This window comes from Nymphaea colorata, chromosome 1 (genome assembly GCF_008831285.2).
Source record: "Nymphaea colorata isolate Beijing-Zhang1983 chromosome 1, ASM883128v2, whole genome shotgun sequence".
Classification (NCBI taxonomy): domain Eukaryota; kingdom Viridiplantae; phylum Streptophyta; class Magnoliopsida; order Nymphaeales; family Nymphaeaceae; genus Nymphaea; species Nymphaea colorata.
Window position 1 is genome coordinate 24,174,225 of NC_045138.2, and position 20,019 is coordinate 24,194,243.

General features: G+C 40.9%; 2 protein-coding genes across 2 annotated transcripts; both read left to right on the top strand.

Moving 5' to 3' along the window:
- Positions 1-4,726: 4,726 nt before the first annotated feature.
- LOC116266514 (BURP domain-containing protein 5-like) lies at positions 4,727-7,531 on the top strand. Its single transcript, XM_031647786.1, has 2 exons — positions 4,727-4,766; positions 6,738-7,531. The coding sequence occupies exons 1-2, from the start codon at positions 4,727-4,729 to the stop codon at positions 7,529-7,531; spliced, it is 834 nt and encodes a 277-aa protein (XP_031503646.1).
- Positions 7,532-10,659: 3,128 nt separating this feature from the next.
- On the top strand, positions 10,660-12,470 carry LOC116266597 (BURP domain-containing protein 5-like). Its single transcript, XM_031647908.1, has 4 exons — positions 10,660-10,818; positions 11,267-11,390; positions 11,559-11,771; positions 11,881-12,470. The coding sequence occupies exons 1-4, from the start codon at positions 10,660-10,662 to the stop codon at positions 12,468-12,470; spliced, it is 1,086 nt and encodes a 361-aa protein (XP_031503768.1).
- Positions 12,471-20,019: the final 7,549 nt, after the last annotated feature.

Consider the following 20,019-nt stretch of genomic DNA (forward strand, 5'->3'; position numbering starts at 1 on the left):
TTGAATCGGACCTCCCGTTAATGAAATCAGAAAAGAAGCTTCAAATCTAACTAACAACTGAATTTGAGTTGGTTGCATATTTGATTCTAACAAACATCCCAATCCAATTAGATGCAATCATTCAAATTGATTGTGCATTTCATAGGAAACCAAATCCCAACAAGCAGCATGTGATCAGTTAAATCAAATGATTCAGAACCAATTTTTAGTTGTCTGTGCAAATGTCCTTTTCCAACATTTATTAAAAAAATTAGGTCACACCTACCAATGGGTGGAGCGAGTGGGCAAGATCTTCGTATATGGTACCCATATGGGCGGCGCATACCCCCACATGCGAGGCAGTTGGTCAAACCTCGAGCTCACGGAAATGGAAATTGGAGCTCCTATTGGCACCACCAACCCATGACGTAAGCTTGTCGGTCTCAAGAGTCGGCCTAATTGATTGGATCAACAAAGCCACCTTTTCTGCTTTTTGTAAAATTTGTCGTATCTTGTGAAATACATATTCCAAATTTATATAAAAAATGACACTTTAAATTGCATATTTTGTAACATTTTTAAGGACCATTGGTTGGAACGTTTTTGCTACCCAAGATTGCTCCAAAAAGATATCCGTCCTCATTAGCCTATAAAATGGAGAGACGGTTCCGCCTACAAGAAGATATCGGTCCTTATTAGCTGGTAAGTGCTCATATTAATCAACTCCCTTCGCTCTTGAGATCTACACTCCGGTTACCGGAAAATCGTGAGTGGCCGCCCTTCCACCTTTCGGAAGCCCGGCAGCCGCGGGCTTCGGCCTTCCCACAACGCTGCAAACATCATAGTCTCAAACAAGGAGGAATTTCCATTATAAAAAAAGATTCTCAGTATTAATCGAGCAGGATGATGGTTACTTTTTTTTTTTTTCTTTTTTTTCCTCTTACCAGCTTGTTGAGGCCTCAAACACAAACAGTATCACTCTCCCCCCCCAAAAGCGTCGTTCTAGTAAGGATTTGGAGACATTAGTGGCTTCCTGGGCATGTTTATAGTTGCCATGTTTTTACTTTTCAGTTTTATCTAAGCTATTATTGAGAAAGAAAATGTTAAAATTACATTTCCATGCCTTCCCAAATTCACGGAATCACAGTAATTGCAGAAAGGCAGGCAGTTCGGAGTGGGGGGCGCATGCCCCCACACGCAAACATATGCAGATTTTTAAACACTTTTCAACACCATCACTATATTAATTTGTGATGTAGTTATTTTAATTAGTAAATCGCCTATATGGCCCTCTATAAACAAAGGCATCACCGTATGTGTTAATTTGATTTGAAATTGGTTACAAGTAGTCAACTTGACAATGCTCGCAGAGAAAAGATGAGAACCAAATGTCCTCTTGGGTTTCTGGGACCTTGTTATTCGTCACCAGTGAAGGCGGCACGCTCTATGATCAATTACACAAAATTGATGTTTACGTTGAATACCCAACTAACATAAGAAAATGTCCTGGTATGTGATCTTAAGATCCAAGGCCTTCTCCAGAAGTTTGACGGGTTCCAGAGAGAACAGAGTCTCTGGTTCTTTGATCACTATGTGCTATTCCCATTTCGATGACAGAATACAGAGATAGATATTCCATCCCAGCGGCGAAATCTATTGGCATGATTTTCCCCATTTCGATGACAGAATACAGAGACTGATCTCCCATCCCAGCGGCGAAATCTAATGGCATGATTTTCCAATTTCGATGACAGAATACAGAGACAGATCTTCCATCCCAGCGGCGAAATCTAATGGCATGATTTTCCCATTTTGATGACAGAATACAGAGACTGATCTTCCATCCCAGCTTCCCTCCCTTTTCCAAGTTTTCCATATTGACCGTCCACTTCTTGTTTGGGACATCGATCTTGGGGTTGACGACCATTGATCAGTTGATTAGTTCACACCGACTGTCAAATTAATTTGACAGAAGAAGTTGCTTTTGCCTTTTCATTTGAGAACGAATTCGGACATACGCAAAGACTATTGAGCAATTTACTTGTAAGAACAAGATTTTAGATGTGGGGTGATTAACTTGTCATATTTGGAGAAAAGATATTGAACATGTCTTCTGTATACGTCATGACAAAGAAAGAACAATAAATAGAGAAATTTACAAGTAACCGCTCAATCCTTTGACACATTTATAAATCAACGAACATCGGGGGTGGTTCAATCCCATGCTCAAAGTAAAGAGACAGACCGGCTCCTACCCAGGGGCGGAGAAGTGTGGGCAACTGCCAAAACGATACAAGGATGATCCAGGTTTATGTTTTGCTTTCAAGTTTAACAGGAAATGGCGTAGGTCTTTTTTCTCAAATTATTCCATAAATTGATAAATAAGACGCCACAAGGTTGAAACGTAACATGTATCGGTAAATACACGATACTGTTGGGCACGCAGCATTGACATTGATTTTTGTAGCAACGCCAAACTGCCAGAGCAAAATACTGTCAGTCCACCAGTCCTCCCCCCAACCAATGCATAGTAAAATGATCTTTCACAGCAGTCGAGAATAAAGGAGGAGAAACCAGAACAGAGAGAGCTGGGATCTGTCTTGTGCCCAGAAAACTGACGTTACTGCGCATTAAAATGCTTAGGTTCAGCCATTTCCAGCAATCGCTTAACAATAACTGTAATTCGTTGTTGTTGAAAAGATTCATACCCTATTAAAGTGCGTCGTTCATGCATCATTGATGTCGCAGCACACGCCTTTTTGGGTCGCCTGGTTCAAAACGACAACCACATGCTATTGTGTAGAGTTGGAGTTGGCATGAAAGAATAGAGATGCTTTCAAGAACATTGAAATATTAGGACTAACTTGACAAAATCAACTAAAATTCTAACATTTTAGATTCTGATTAATTGCATCCCGATGCATATGATGTAGTAAAGCAAATTTGAACTGATCAATGGTGGGCCATTAAGCAAATTGTTGTATTAGAAAATTTTTAAAAAAAAATGAAATTTTAATGTATTTTTCTTCGTATGAAAATGGGGCTGGATCGATTGCTTGTATGAAAGGGCTGCGAAGGTGAGAGGGGCTCGCAATGTGAGACTCATTATCTCTTTAATTTCTTCTCAAAGGAAAAGCAAACAAGGGCTATTTAGGCTTCTTAAAGTCTTCTGATAGGTGGCCTTGTTACTTCTTCATGTTGTTGTTAAAGCCGACTTCGTCATTTAAGGGAGGGCATTTTCTTCATTAAGAACCCAATTACATGTTAATTTATTGAGTGAGACGTAATCAATAATGTTGAGTTTTCATGGCCTCTGTTTATGTGACTTGTTCAAAACTCGTCCTCATGCCTTACTCCCCATCTCATTTGCCATTGGCTTATCACCGACATTTTCAGGTTACAAACAACATTGTGAATAATATTCAGAACATTTTAATATTTTTCATCACCATTATATATATATACAAAGGCCCGGTCATCATAAATGCTTATTGGAAGAAGGTTCTCTCTTCAACATTCTACATGGTGGCGGCCATAGCGACAACCATGTAAAAACAGTAATTACACACTCCCAGAATTTTACCTCTTCACAAGTGGGGCATTTTCCTTTCCAAGTAGGTCTGGTGCTTGAATTAGAGGATTTGCACAAATGATTGAAATGGTTCGGATATTGAAGAAATGATGCTTGTTAAATTTCATGATGAGAGAAGTAGTAACGGCAAAAAATTATCGGTTATGCATATTCTTTTTCCTAAGTTTTTTGACATATTTACGATACTAAATTAGACAAAATGGTTGAACAAAATTAAATATTTCAGAAATGAAGCTGCTCATTTTCACGAACCGTTTTAAGAATGCAACGTACCACAGGTTTGAATCGGACCTCCCGTTAATGAAATCAGAAGGGAAACTTCAACTCTAACGAACAACTGAATTTGAGTTGGTTGCACATTCCATTCTAACAAACATCCCAATCCATTTAGATGTAATAATTGAAATTCATTGTTCATTTCATAGGAATCCAAATCCGAACAAGCAGCATGTGACCAGTTAAAATCACATGATTCTGAACCCTGTTTTAGTCGTCTGCCATTTTGGATTCTTTCGCGCTCATGACCTAAATAAAAATCTGTTAAAGGCAAAAGCAAAAGAATGGACTTATGCATGGTGACCCTGTTTTAGTTGTCTGCCATTTGGGATTATTTCGTGGATATGCGTGCTCATATTTGTAGACATAAACACATATAAGAACATCTTTTCCTTTGTGCTAAAGACCTTACCATCTTCAAAAGAACCGAGCCGTTGAAAGTTTTTTTCACAGCAGTACAGAGGATTGACGGACATGCCACACTGCCAGCATATAATTTTTTTGGCTCTCGCCGTCGCCACACCCAAGCAGTTCCAACAACCCTCCAAAAGATTTGTAATTTGTCCTTTCTCAACCACTATTATTAGAAAAGGAAGCATTGTCGGGAACGGGAGAATGTGCGGAACCACACCTCGAGTGAGCCCAACTTGCGGCTTTGTCGATCTTGGTATCTGTCGTTTTTGGTTAGTGTTCAACGAATTGAAAATCTTTCCAATGTCTTCTTCCAATGGGTGGAGCGAGTGGGTCTGCATGGCAACATGTTTATTCAGAGGCAGGCGCAGAAAGAAAGTCATTAATAGAGTTTACATGGTTCATGATCTTCCTATGGTTAACCATGGGGGGGGGGGAGGCACTTGGTCAAACCTCGCGCTCACGGAAATGGAAATTGGAGCATCTACTGACACCACGAACCCAGGACGTAAGCTTGTCGCTCTCATGAGTAGGCCTAGTTGATTGGATCAACCAGCCACAATCAATCGTTTTCTTCTTTTGTAAAATCTGTCGTGTCTTTTAAGATACATATTCCAAATTCATATAAAAATGACATTTTAAGTTGAATTTTTGGTAAAGCTATCCAAGATCGTGAAGTGGATCTGTGGGAGAGCAGAAGCGAATGGAATATTGGCCCTTATAAAACGATTTTTCACCATGAAATAAAGGAACGCATGATTGACGTTTAGATTGACCCTTATAAAGGAACATCTTCATAACTGTCGTGAGAAATTGATCGATCCTTAGCTCTTCCTTCCGCAGAGATGTTAGCTTGTCAAGATTCGCTTCGCCTTCCTCCATCCGGAAGACCACATGCTCCACCAGCAGCCACATTACTCATGTTGAAATCCACTCACCATCTTTTTCCAATCGTGAAAGGGAGTATCAGCCGAACCTTTTTCAAATAAGGGTTTTCTCCTTGGCTGGAAATTTCCAGCTTCACAAATCAAAATGGTCCAAAATGTAAAATTGCTTGACTCACGTCGTCTACCTAACATGGACTGACGCATTGACCCGCCGCCCTCATTCCGTCAGCGGCCATGGAAAGTATGAATTTAATGAACCGAGTACCTCACTTATCATATCTTTCGCGATATTTTCAGGATATAAACAACACTGTGAACAACGTTTAGATATAATTATCAGGCCGAAAAAAAAAAAATAAGAAGAAGATATCGGTCCGGTCCTTATTAGCCCATAATCTCCATAGAGACGATTATTTGAGTTAGGGCCAGCTTACTACAATGGGCTGCTGGATTTCATTCTTCTCACTCTCAACTCTCCTCCAACTCTCCTCCTGGTAAGTGCTCCTATTCATTTACTCCTTTCGGTCATGAGATCTACACTCCGGTTTTACGTACCGTAAAATCGCAAGTGGCCGCCCTTCCACCTACCGGAAGCCCGGCAGCCGCGGGCTTCGGCCTTCCCACAACCGCTGCAAACACCATGGTCTCAAACAAGGAGGAATTTCCATTATCAAAAAAGATTATCAGTATTAATCCAACTCGAATGGGAGCATATCTGGTGGATGATGGTTGTTTCCTTTTTTATTTTTTCCCCCCTCTTACCAGCTTGTTGAGGCCACAAACACAAACAGTAGTAGCGCTCTCACTATAAAAGCTTACTGGAATGACGTCTTCCCTAGCACTCCCATGCCCAATGCCATTCAAGCTCTCCTACCATCCTCTTCAAAGATAAGAGGTACTTTCTTTTTCTCTCTCTCTCCCAAAAGCGTCGATCTAGTAAGGATTTGGAGAAATTAGTGGTTTCTTGGGAATGTTTATAGTTGCCCTTTTCTTACATTTTCATTTCTATCGAAGCTATTATTTAGAAGAAAATTTTAAAATAACATTTCTACGCCTTTCAAAATTCACGGAATTACAGTGCTTGCAGAAAGGCAGGCATGCACTCATGTTAGTTCCTAGCGTTTGTAGAATGGGGAGCCTTGTGAGCCGAGACGGGCTCACTGGAGGCATATTATCAAATCAGAAAAGAAAATTCAAATCTAACTAACAACCGACTGGAATTGCAGTATATGTGGTTTTGACGACTGTTTCCCTTCCAATCTTTGCGGCTCGTTGGGGCCACAAACCAAAGAACACGTTTTTAAAGTTTTTTTTTGGTGTTTTTTCACTATTTTTTCAAAATTTTTAAAGCCAAACAGTTTTTTTTTTTTTTTTTAATTATTACAAATCTACTTATCTTTTGATGTTTGTGTTATTAGTTTCTCACTTATTTTAATTATTTTAAAATTTTAAAAAATTTTGTATTTTTTTCTCTTTTTGCTTTCTTCAAAGTCACTACTGAGAGCAACAGTTTAAAACTTTGAGATGTCATTTGTGATATATATATTAAGAAATAAGATTGAACAGCGAGCCTTTTTCAATTACTACTGCAGGAGTTGGTTCTGGACCAAGTATTCGCTGGGGTGAAAGGTGGGGTGTGTTGGGGCACAACCACGATCAGTCTAAGCGTAATTGGTCACCGAACCTTGCACCTCTATATTTCTTAAGGGACGACCTCCACCCTGGTAGCAAGATGAACGTCACCATAATGATCAGCCCGACAATGGTAGATGGTTCTAAAGGTGGTATCAGCATTGAGCCAACCTTCTTGCCACGCCAACAAGCTCAAGCAATTCCCTTCTCCACCTCCAATCTCACTACCATCCTTAAGACGTTCTCCATTCAACCCCACTCTGAGTACGCATCTTTTACAAGGCAAACGCTTCAAGATTGTGAGGGGCCTGCACTTAAAGGAGAAGTTAAGTACTGTGCAACATCTCTGGAATCCATGATCGATTTCGTTGTCGCAGAACTCGGAAGCCGTGAGATTCATGCAGTCGTCACTTCCGTTGTTAACAAAGAGGAGAAGGTGAAGGCGAGGACTTACAGAGTAGGTGATGGAGGGGGGAAAGTGATGTCTTCCAAAGTTGTGACATGCCACGACGTCACGTTTCCTTATGCCGTCTTCTACTGCCACAATTTCCAGGGCACAAGGCCATACATGGTTCCATTGATTGCTGATGATGGTAGCCGAGTAAACGCCATTGCTTTGTGCCATTTTGATACATCAAATTGGAACCCTGGACACGCGAGCTTCCGGTTGCTGGGTGTGAAACCGGGAACTGTTCCCATTTGCCACTTCATTCTAAAGGATCTCGCCTGGGTGACCTTCACGCTACCTCCTTAGTATGCGCCGGCTGTGTCCTAACCGGGGAAGCCACATGTGAGCTTATGTGGGCAGTTGCCTACACAGTTTCACGTAATCTATTTATTTATATATTAGTTAGTCTCATTTATTTGCATACTAATTTTATATAATAATATTCGTGCACCTCAAATATTATTTGCTTATTATCTACGGTGCCCTTGATTCATTTTATTATGTATTGGTTGCGATGACCATGTGGGCAAGTCTGTTTGTCTTCCTTTATTCACAACTTCTATGACACATGCTCTGGACTTATCAATCGAATCTATTGTCATTGTCAGGAAACTTGGTGAAAGCTTTCCACCAGATTATCTTATTTCATGTTGTTTTACTCCAACCGAAATTCATGAAGAAAGAAGAGAGAAATATCAACCATGTACACCTGTAAAGGAAATCCAACCTTATAGACTAATAAGCTGGGACCTCTGCCCTGCATGAAAGGTGAAAAGACAAAAGAAAGGCAAATGAATTATCAACTGTATACGCTGAAAGGCGATGCGTCGTACATGTATACAAAAACAGAGTATCTCTGTTTACTTGTCTACACAGACCTCTTCCTTGAAAAAGATGATAAAAAAAAAAAGGTTTGACGCCATACATGGTCAATTTTACTGAGCTTTCACTGCCTTCATGCTCAAAATAGACAAGATTCTGATATTATCTGCCCTGTTTTCTTGGACGTCTCAAACCACAACTTTTTTAACACCATCACCCTATTAACATGTGATGCAGATTTTTTAAACACTTTTCAACCCCATCACTATATTAATTTGTGATGTAGTTATTTTAATTATTAAATCGCCATATGGCCCTCAATAAACAAAGGCATCAGCATATGTGTTAATTTGTGATGCAATTGATAACAGGTAGTCAACATGACAATGCCCGTAGAGAAAATATGAGAACCATATGTCCTCTTGGGTGTCTGGAACTATGTTATTCGTCACCAGTGAAGGCGCCACAGCCCTATGATCAATTGCATAATATTGATGCTTACGTTGAATACCCAACTAACGTAACACCTTGCTGTCAAACATAAGAAAATGTCCTGATATGTGATCTGCTTAAGATCCAAGGCCTTCTCCAGAAGGGTGACGGATTCCAGAGGGAACAGAGCCTCTGGTTCTTTGATCACCATGTGCTAACTTAAACAAAGTAAACGCCGCGACATCTGTTGGCATGGTTTTCCCATTTCGACGACAGAATGCGGAGACAGATCTTCCATCCCAACTTCCCTCCCTTTTCCAAGTTTTCCGTACTCACCGTCCACTTATTGTTTGGGACATCGATCTTTGAGTTGTCGACCATTGATCAGTTGATTAGTCCACACTGACTGTCAAACTAATTTGACAGAAGAAGTTGCTTTTGCCTTTCATTTGAGAACGAATTCGGACATATGCAAAGACTATTGAGCAGTTTACTTGTAAAAACAAGACTTTAGATGTGGGCTAATCAACTTGTCATATTTGGAGGAAAAATCTTTAACTTGCCTTCCGCATATGTCGTCACGTAGAAACTAACAATAAATAGAGAAATTTACTAGTAATCTCTCAAACCTTTGACATATTTATAAATCAACAAAATGAACGTAATGGTTCGGAAATTGAAGAAAAGATGCTTGTTAATTTCATGATGAGAGAGAAGTAGTAATGAGAAAAAAAACTATCAGTTATGCATTTTTTTTCTTAAATTTTTGACATATTTACGATACTAAATTTGACAAAATGGTTCAGCAAAATTAAATATTTCAGAAATGAAGTTGCCCATTTTCACGAACCGTTTCAAGAATGCAACATACCACAGGCTTGAATCGGACCTCCCGTTAATCAAATCAGAAAAGAAACTTCAACTCTAACTAATGAATTTGAGTTGGCTGCATATTCAATTCTAACAAACATCCCAATCCATTTAGATACAATAATTCAACTTCATTGTGCATTTCATAGGAATCCAAATCCGAACAAGCAGCATGTGACCAGTTAAAATCACATGATTCAGAACCCTGTTTTAGTTGTCTGCCATTTTGGATTCCTTCCTGCTCATGACCTAAAAATCTGTTGACTCTCTCTCAAAACCAAAATAATGGATTTACAGTCGATGACACTGGTGATTCTTTTTTGCAGTATAGACAATTGATGCATATCAACCCTCACCCGAGCAGTTGCACCAACACCTTTAAGGATTTGTATGCATTGTGTATATGCGCGTAAATACATATAAGAACATGGAGATAATACAAATCAATTCTTTTCTTTTGTTGGAGATAAATTTGTTTAACCTGCGGTATCGACGATGATTCCTCTCTCAACTTTCCTTCCATCAACACTTCCATCTCTGTTGCAGGGGGGAAAGTTTCTTCTCAGAACACATGGAGGTCAATATCGGTTGCTATCCATTGATGTGAACTTTTTCTCAGCAAATCCACTTCCGTCCCAGCCTGCATAGGGAAGTGGACCAAATGGGGAGGCCGGAAAATTCAACATTCTGGCCGCTAGATGATCTGTGGAGTAAAAACCGGCCAATTCACTCACCTACTATTCACCTCAGACTAAAAACGTCGGAGCCGACTTCGAGAAAAAAAAAATACTTGATCATTTTCTAAGTATTTGTGATGTTACCGTATATTTTTCTGACCCACAACGTATCCTACCCGTATCAATCCATTCACGTGTGTTTGGTGCGTGGGGACACTCACATTCCCGGGAAACTGTAAAAGAAAAGAAAAACAGGAATTTTAAAATTTAAAACAAGGGATTTTTATTTGGGTCCTACTTTTTAATTATGATCGGTTTTTAATTTCCAATCTTTGTTTAACAGACCTCAGTTAGAAAAGGGCAAAAAAAAAAATGTTATCATCTTACACGACGTAGAAATTTGTGCTTTTCATCATTTCATTTTAAAAGCAAAAAAATGAAAAAGTATTTTTCTTTTCCTTTTACACTATAAAGGACGTCATGTATTTATTTTCATCATGTTAATTTGATATCTTGTCCAAAGTCAAAAACCAACGGTAAAAACTAATGGTAATGGCGACATGTTTATTGAGAAACGGCGAAAGAATGTAATGAATAGAGATTACATGGTTCAAGATCTTTGTATCTAGCCATATGGGCGGCGCATGCGAGGCACTTGGTCAAAACCTCGCGCTCGCCGAAATGGAAACTGAAGCGCCTAGTCGCGCACCACCAACTGGGGACATAAGCTTGTCGGTGTCAGGAGTCGACCTAATTGATTGGATCGACCAGCCACCATCGTTTTCTGCTTTTGTAAAATCCGTCGTATCTGGTGAAATACACATTCCAGATTCATATAAAAATGATATTTTAGATTGAATTTTTGGTAACATTTAAGGACCATTGGCTGGAACCTTTTTGCTATCCAAGATTGCGTTTGAGCCCAAATGGATAACATCATCTCCATCGTCTCGCTCTCAACCCTCTTTCTCGTAAGTGCTCATTGTCTCTCCTCCATCCAAGTAGCAAACCCTATGATTCAGGCACCGTAGAACTTCCGAGTGAGGGCCACCCTACCTGCTGGGAATTGAGCCGGTGTCTACCGCTTTCAGCTTTACCACATCGCTGCACACACGTCTCAAACGAGGGAGCATGTGTTTTCATAACCAAGCAGTCTTTTTGCACAAAGATTGCCTCCATTATCCGACTTGAATTGCAACCTATATGGTGGATGATGACTGTTTCCTTTTTTCAATCTTAGCAGCTCGTTGTGGCCACAAACGATGGCTCTTCTACTATAAATTCTTATTGGAACGAGGTCTTCCCGAGAACCCCCATGCCCAATGCCATTAGAGCTCTCCTGCCATCCTCTCCTGAGATATCAGGTACTCTATTAGTGGTCCTCTTATCTGTTAGCTTTTCAGAAAATAACAGGAACATTTTTTTCTCTGGCCCGTCATGACTGGTGCTGATGAATTGAGACTATGGAATTGTGTGTATACACACACACAAAGAAATAGGATTCACCAAGTTACCTTTTTCACTTACTGCAGGATTTAGTCGCGGTCTTCACCACTATGACCAAGTGGAAACACCTCTTTATCCTCAACCCTGGGGTAGAAGGTGGGGTGTGTTGGGTAATGACCACGATCAGTTTAAGAGTAATTGGTCACCGAACCTTGCACCTCTGTATTTCTTAAGGGACGACCTGCAGCCTGGTAGCAAGATGAACGTCACCATCATGATCAGCCCGACAATAATAGATGGTTCTAGACTTGAGGCTCCATTTCACATGGAGCTTTCTTGGGCTGGCGTGGGCAGGCGCCCACGCCTGCCCCACGCTGGCTCCGCCACTGGTTCTAGTGGTGGTACCAGCATTGAGCCAACCTTCTTGCCACGCCAACGAGCTGAAGCAATTCCCTTCTCGACCTCCAATCTCACTACCATCCTTAATCCTTAAGATGTTCTCCATTCAACCCCACTCTGAGCATGCATCTCTTACAAGCCAAACGCTTGCTGATTGCGAGATGCCTGCACTTAAAGGAGAAGTTAAGTATTGTGCAACATCACTGGAATCCATGATTGATTTCGTTGTCGCAGAACTTGGAAGCCGTGAGATTCATACAGTGGTCACTTCCGTTGTTAACAAAGAGGAAAAAGTGAAGGCCAGGACTTATAGGGTAGGTGATGGAGGGGGAAAGGTGATATCTTCCAAAGTTGTGGCATGCCACGATGTGATGTTTCCTTATGTCGTCTTCTACTGCCACATTTTCCCAGGGACAAGGCCATACATGGTTCCTTTGATTGCTGACGATGGTAGCCAGGTGAATGCCATTGCTTTGTGTCATTTTGATACATCAAAATGGAATCCTGGGCATGCCAGCTTCCAGTTGCTAGGCGTCAAACCTGGAACTGTTCCCATTTGCCACTTCATTGTTAAAGACCTTGCTTGGGTCCCCAACTAATCTACATGCCGCCTCCTTAGTTCCTTGTGCTGTCTGGAGATCCCTTGAATAAGATCCAGGGCAGAACTCCTCTATCACTGGTTTTGGTTTTGATGGATGATTTTCTAGAGTTCACGGGATGGGCCAATTGACCAGATCGTTCTGCGAATTAGTCGCGCTAGAGTGGTTTCCATAGATGAATAGCTTTATCTTATCTTACACATGAAACGCCAATGAAGGTGTGAGAATGGCAAAGAACATGTATCCATTGAGTCCTTCGAGTGCTCCTCTGTTGCAGACACCTATCTAAAACAGTAGGCACCGGATCACATGGCTTTAGTATTTTAATATGGCTTTTGGATGAATAGTTTTTATCAATATGGTTGTAAGAATTTGTCCATATAAAGGTAAAGATTGAGAGAGCAAGTACTTTCGGACTTAGCAGATGCGAAATTAGAGGCAAATGACTTAGAGATCAGGGTTCAGATATCAGGTTCTTATCGCGTGGAGGCATCTAATGCGCGAGTTAGAGTTGGAGACCTCCAACGACGTGGATCTAGAAATTCGTTTTAGTTCGCATGACTCCTAATTTCTAGTCGGACTGATTCTGTGTTTAATTCCTACTCCTAATTCCTATCCAACATATATCATTATGTTGCCACAATAGCTCCAAGTTAATATCAAAAGAGTTTAATTTTTTTTTTTTTATTATGCACTTGCGCAGATGTTAGCTTTCGTCCATCCGGAAAACCACATCGCTCCACCAGCAGCCAGAAGGGGCTTTCCATTACTCAAGTTGAAATCCACTCACCATCTATTAACTTTTTCCAATTTTTTGAATCGTGAAAGAGAGTATCAACAGAACCTTTTTCAAATATGGTTTGAATCGTGAAAGAGAGTATCAACAGAACCTTTTTCAAATATGGTTTGCTCCTTGGCTGGAAATTTCCAGCTCCACAAATCAAATGGTCCAAAAGGTAAAATGGATTGAGTCACAACGTCTACGTAACATGTCCATAACATGGATTGACGCATTCACCCGCCGCCGTCTTTTGGTCAGCGGCCATGCAAAATATGAATTTAACTGACCGATTATCTCACTTACCATATCCTATAGCGACTTTTTCTGGAATAAACAACACTGTGGGCAACGTCTATATATAATTATCAGGCGGAAAAATAAAAAGAAGATATCGGTCTTTATTAGCCTATAAAATGGAGAGATAGTTGCCGCCTTCTCCATATAGATGATCATTTGAGTTCGAGCCAGCTTACTACAATGGGAAGCTGGATTTCATTCTTCTCACTCTCAACTCTCCTTCTGGTAAGTGCTCGTATTCATCAACTCCCTTCGTTGCTAGATCTACACTCCGGGCTTCAGGCAGCCGCGGGATTCGGCCTTCCACAACGCTGCAAACACTATGGTCTCCAACAAGGAGGAATTTCTTTCCGTCATAAAAAAAGATTCAGTATTAATCCAGCAGCATATATGGTGGATGGTGGTTGTTTCCTTTTTTATTTTTTTCCCCCTCTTACCAGCTTGTTGAGGCCACAAACACAAACAGTAGTAGCGCTCTCACTATAAAAGCTTACTGGAATGACGTCCTCCCCAGCACTCCCATGCCCAATGCCATTCAAGCTCTCCTACCATCCTCTACAAAGATATTAGGTACTCTCTTTCTCTCTCTCTCTCTCTCTCTCTCTCTCTCTCTCAAAAGCATCGTTCTAGTAAGGGTTTGGAGAAATTAGTGGTTTCTTGGGCATGCTTATAGTCACCTTTTTCTATTACATTTTTACGCCTTCCCAAATTCACAGAATCACAGTAATTGATGAAGGGCAGGCATGCACTCATGTTAGTTCCTAGCATTTGTAGAATGAGGAGCATTGCAGCGTGGGGGCTCACTGGCGGGGAAATGTGAGTGTGGCCAGTCATCATGGCAGTCCATTTATTTGAGGCATGTTATCAAACATTCCGCGTGCATAAACATTCAACATGGAAGTTGAAGGAATCCCTGTCTTCATCATTTGATATAGGATATATAGCCTGGTTTGGTTAAGATGGAACATAATCAACTGAATCTACTGCTGTGCCTTCCACCAACAATAAGAGCGTTTCTCTAGACTTTAGCCACGGTAAAGTCCAAGTCTTCTGCGTTCGACTCGTCATTGCAGGGCAGCATCCCGCGTGTTCTGCGCAGGAGTCAAAATGGATTGCATATGTCCACAAGGGAGATAGCAGGAGCAAGATATGACATAGATACCATGTGTTGTTGGGATACAATGCGGATAAACACGAATCTACTAAAAAAGATTCAACAACGAAGTATAGTCCAAACCGATCATGCAAGAAGCAACAAACCAACGACCAAACAATCACAAATGCGCAAGAAGATTTTTACGTGGAAAACCCCTCTAAACAATGAGGGTAAAAACCATGGGGTACTATGACCCAAACTCAATCCACTATAATCAATGATATAAGTTGTCCCACGAGGGGCTACACAAAGCCAACCCTCCAACAATAATATCTCACCAAAGCTATATGAGAAAAACAATGGAAAAATATCACCGATTGAATGCCCAAAACGTGGATTGGGAGGAGATGCGTTTCGCCTCCTCGTTGGAATCGAATCTTGCTCTAGCCAAATGCTCGCAACCTTCTCTTGCTCTTCTCCTTTCTTCTTCTCCTTCTCTCCTCTCTTCTTCTCCTTTTCGCCTCTTGTTGTGCAGCCACCAAGAGAGAGTACGAAAGATCACACCTCTCCTTCTCTTTTCCCAAAAACGGAACCCTAAAGAGAGAGTGAGAGAGAGACGTGAAAAAGAACGAGTGAGAGTGGGGGGCACCATCGGGTGCCCTCCTTTTCCTTCCGCCCATCACTTAAGTGACAGGCTGGATCGGGTCCACTTGAGGCTGGACCCGACCCAACAAGCTCCCCCTCCAGCCTCAAGTGAGGGAACATACCTGCAAAATGAACAAAATTAATATACTGCCTTAGAGGCAGTCATCCCAACTAAGTCTCTACACATATCATGTTTCTCTTTAGGTAGAGACTTCGTCATCATATCTGCAGGATTATCATCTGTATGGATCTTATCAAGAACAAGCTGCTTCGACTCTAGAACATCACGTATCCAATGATACCTCACGTCTATATGCTTTGACCTTGCATGAAAAGTAGAATTCTTTCCAAGGTGAATAGCACTCTGACTGTCACAGTAAAGCACGTACTCGTCTTGACTGAACTGAAGTTCCTGCATGAACCTCTTCATCCATAGGAGCTCCTTGCTCGCCTCTGTAGCTGCAATAAACTCTGCTTCAGTAGTAGATAATGCTACACATTTCTGAAGTCTGGATTGCCAAGAAACTGCACCACCTGCATATGTCAATAAAAAACCAGATGTAGATCTTCTCCCATCAATGTCTCCTGCCATGTCTGAATCTGTATAGCCAACAAGAATAGGTTTTTCTGCCCCAAAACAAAGTGAAAAACTGCTAGTCCCACGAAGGTATCTCAAAATCCATTTAACTGCTTCCCAGTGTTTCTTTCATGGATTTGAGATAAACCGACTAACAACTCCAACTGAATGAGCAATATCAGGTCTAGTACATACCATAGCATACATCAGACTACCTGTGACTGAGGCATAGGGAATCTTCTCCATATCTTCCTTTTCTGAATCTGTCCTGCTTGGTGCTCAACTTGAAATGCGCTGCAAGAGGGGTGCTAACAGGCTTTGCCTTGTCCATATGAAATCTTTGAAGTACATTCTCAATGTACTTCTCTCGAGATAGCCATAGCTTCTTCGACTTCCTATCTCGTATGATCTTCATACCCAAAATCTGACTAGCAGGTCCCAAGTCTTTCATAGCAAAAGACTTGCTCAACTCCTTTTTCAAGCTTGAAATTCTCGAGATATTATTGCCAACAATAAGCATGTCATCAACATAAATCAATAAAATGACAAAATCATTACCTGAGAATTTTTTCACAAAGACGCAGTGATCTGAAGTAGTCTTGGTGTAGCCATACTCCCCATAAATGACTCGAACTTCTTGTACCACTGCCTAGGTGCCTGCTTCAGACCATACAAGCTTTTCTTTAATCTGCAAACATGGTTTTCTTTACCTTTCATAAGAAAACCTTCTGACTGCATCATGTAAATTTCTTCATCAAGATCACCATGAAGAAAAGCTGTCTTCACATCCATTTGTTCGATCTCCAAATCAAGACTGGCTGTCAAACTAAGAACAACTCTGATAGATGACATCTTGACCACCGGTGAGAATATCTCGTCGAAGTCAACTCCTTTCCTCTGATTGAACCCCTTCACAACCAACCTAGCTTTGTATCTTGGGTTTAAAGAGTTTTCATCATGCTTCACTCTAAAAACCCATTTGTTTCTCAATTCCCTCTTGCCTTGGGGCAACTCCACAAGCTCGAAGGTGTGGTTGTCGTAAAGTGACTGCATCTCATCTTTCATGGCTTCCATCCACTTTTCCTTGTGCACATCATGCACAGCTTCTTCATAGCATTCAGGCTCACCACTGTCAGTCAACAAAATATAGTCATGTGCGGGATATCTAGTTGAGGGACGTCGCTCCCTCGTGGATCTCCGCTGCTGATCTACATCTGAGGAAGAACCCTCCAGATTATGATCATCATTTTCATCATCTGAATTAGGAATATATGGCATGTCTACTTGTCCTTCTCTATCATGTATCTGCCCAACAGCATCATCTGGCACTGCTCTTGAAGTATTCTGCAAGGGAATAGGGTCCACATCAACTGACAAATAGCAGTTATGAGAAGAATCCTTTACTGCTTTCTGAATATCCTCAATATTCTGATCTTCAGCAAATACCACATCCCTGCTTCTGACAAGCTTCTTCTCAACTGGATCATACAATCTGTAACCAAATTCATCATGGCCATAACCCAAAAACATGCACTGCCTGCTTTTTGATTCCAACTTCGATCTCTCATCCTTTGGTATATGCACAAATGCCCTGCATCTAAATACACGTAAGTGCTCATAGGATACATCTTTCCCATACCAAACTCTGTTAGGAACATCACCATCCAAAGGAACATGTGGAGACAAGTTAATCACATAAGCAGCAATATGTAAAGCTTCACACCAAAAAGAATCAGATAACTTAGCTTCAGATAGGAGACATCTAACTCTCTCCATGAGTGTCCTGTTCATCCTTTCTGCCACGCCATTCAATGGAGGAGTCTTAGGTGGAGTCTTCTGGTGCCTGATGCCATGAGATTTGCAATACTCATCAAATGGACCAATATACTCTCCCCCATTATCGCTGCGAACACACTTCGGCTTCTTTCCAGACTGCCTTTCAACCAGTGCATGAAAGTCCTTGAAAACACCAAGGACTTGGTCTTTCCTCTTCAAAGAATAGACCCAAACTTTTCTTGGAAAAATCATCAATAAACGTGACAAAATAAAGTGCACCACCATGTGAACTTACTTTCATAGGACCGCATACATCTGTATGAACCAGCTCAAGTGCTTCTGACTTTCTGGAAGGTGGATGACTCTTGAAAGAGACCCGCGTCTGCTTACCTGCAAAACAATGACTGCATTTATCAAGTTTATCCTTCTTTACATCTTGTAGAAGATTCTTCTTGATCAAAAATTGTAGTCCCTTGTCACTCATATGTCCCAGCCTCCTGTGCCACAACTCTATAGATTTCTCATCCTGTGTCACATGTACCATGTCTCTGGAAATCGATGCCTGCATAGTATAAAGATTATTGCTGCATCTTTTGCCTCGAGCAATAATCAAGGAACCTCTAGTAAGCTTCCACTGGCCATCACCAAAAGTGTTGTGATACCCTTCTTCATCGAGCCTTCCTGCAGAAATAAGGTTCAGATGCATGTCAGGTGCATGCCTCACATCTGTCAGCTTCAATAGAGCTCCATTCGCATTCTTCAAAATGACGTCGCCTTTGCCTACAACATGAGACAAAGAACCATTACCCATTCTCAAAGTACCAAAATCACCAGAAATATATGAAGAGAAAAAATCCTTATGGGAAGTAACATGAAGAGCTGAACCACTATCAACAACCCAACAAGTATCGTCTCTAGCAACATTAACCATGTTAGCATCACAAACAACAAACATTTCATGTTGTGCAGCAGCTGCGACATTGTCATCTCGGTCATTTTTCTTCTCTTGTTTCTCCCCAATTTTATTCTCCTTCTTCAACTGAAAGCAATACTTTTTTATGTGTCCTTTCTTTCCACAGTGGTGGCATTCCAAATTCTTATATCTCGATTTGGACTTGCTTCTGCTTTTATCTCTGCCCCTGTCACTCTTGAATTTACTCCTCCCCCTGTTCTCTGTGAAAAGAACCTTTGTCGGAGAAGAGCAAGCCTGAGATTTTCTTCTCATCTCCTCATTGAGAATACCTGACTTAACAGTCTCTAAAGAAACAACCCCATTAGCTGCAGAGTTAGTAAGCGAGACTCTAAATGTCTCCCACGAATCAGGCAAAGTAGCAAGCAATAATAATCCCAAAATCTCATCTTCAAATTTAACGCCCATACTGGATAACTGACTAATGACCCCCTAAAAATCATTTAGAAAATCTGACACTGAACTGCCCTCCCTGAATCTCAAATTCATCAATCTTTTCAGAAGAAATAATTTACTACTTCCTGTCTTGGAGGCATAAAGATTTTCTAATTTTGCCCACAAACTACATGCATGATTTTCATCTTGGATATGGTTATAAACATTTTCATCCACAAATTGTCGAATGAAACCACAAACTTGTTCGTGTTCAAATTCCCATTCTTCGTCAGACTTAGAATCGGGCTTTTCTTTGGCAAAAACTGGGAGGTGCATAGCCTTCACATATAAGAGATCTTTCATCTTATTTTTCCATAGACTATAATTAGTCCCATTTAGACTAATCATACGGCTAGTACCAAAATCAATTTTGTTATCCACCATGTTGGCTCTGATACCACTTTGTTGGGATACAATGCGGATAAACACGAATCTACTAAAAAAGATTCAACAACGAAGTATAGTCCAAACCGATCATGCAAGAAGCAACAAACCAATGACCAAGCAATCACAAATGCGCAAGAAAATTTTTACGTGGAAAACCCCTCTAAACAATGAGGGTAAAAACCACGGGGTACTACGACCCAAACTCAATCCACTATAATCAATGATATAAGTTGTCCCACGAGGGGCTACACAAAGCCAACCCTCCAACAATAATATCTCACCAAAGCTATATGAGAAAAACAATGGAAAAATATCACCGATTGAATGCCCAAAACGTGGATTGGGAGGAGATGCGTTTCGCCTCCTCGTTGGAATCGAATCTTGCTCTAGCCAAATGCTCGCAACCTTCTCTTGCTCTTCTCCTTTCTTCTTCTCCTTCTCTCCTCTCTTCTTCTCCTTTTCGCCTCTTGTTGTGCAGCCACCAAGAGAGAGTACGAAAGATCACACCTCTCCTTCTCTTTTCCCAAAAACGGAACCCTAAAGAGAGAGTGAGAGAGAGACGTGAAAAAGAACGAGTGAGAGTGG

What these genes read in the sequence shown, in the direction of transcription:
- LOC116266514 (XM_031647786.1), top strand. Translation starts at nt 4,727, where the DNA reads ATGGAAATTGGAGCATCTACTGACACCACGAACCCAGGAC. An exon ending in TGACACCACGAACCCAGGAC is followed by an intron (nt 4,767 to 6,737) that starts GTAAGCTTGTCG and finishes TTACTACTGCAG; the next exon opens with GAGTTGGTTCTGGACCAAGT.
- LOC116266597 (XM_031647908.1), top strand. Translation starts at nt 10,660, where the DNA reads ATGGGCGGCGCATGCGAGGCACTTGGTCAAAACCTCGCGCTCGCCGAA. An exon ending in CACCATCGTTTTCTGCTTTT is followed by an intron (nt 10,819 to 11,266) that starts GTAAAATCCGTC and finishes TTTCAATCTTAG; the next exon opens with CAGCTCGTTGTGGCCACAAA. An exon ending in CAGCCCGACAATAATAGATG is followed by an intron (nt 11,772 to 11,880) that starts GTTCTAGACTTG and finishes TGGTGGTACCAG; the next exon opens with CATTGAGCCAACCTTCTTGC.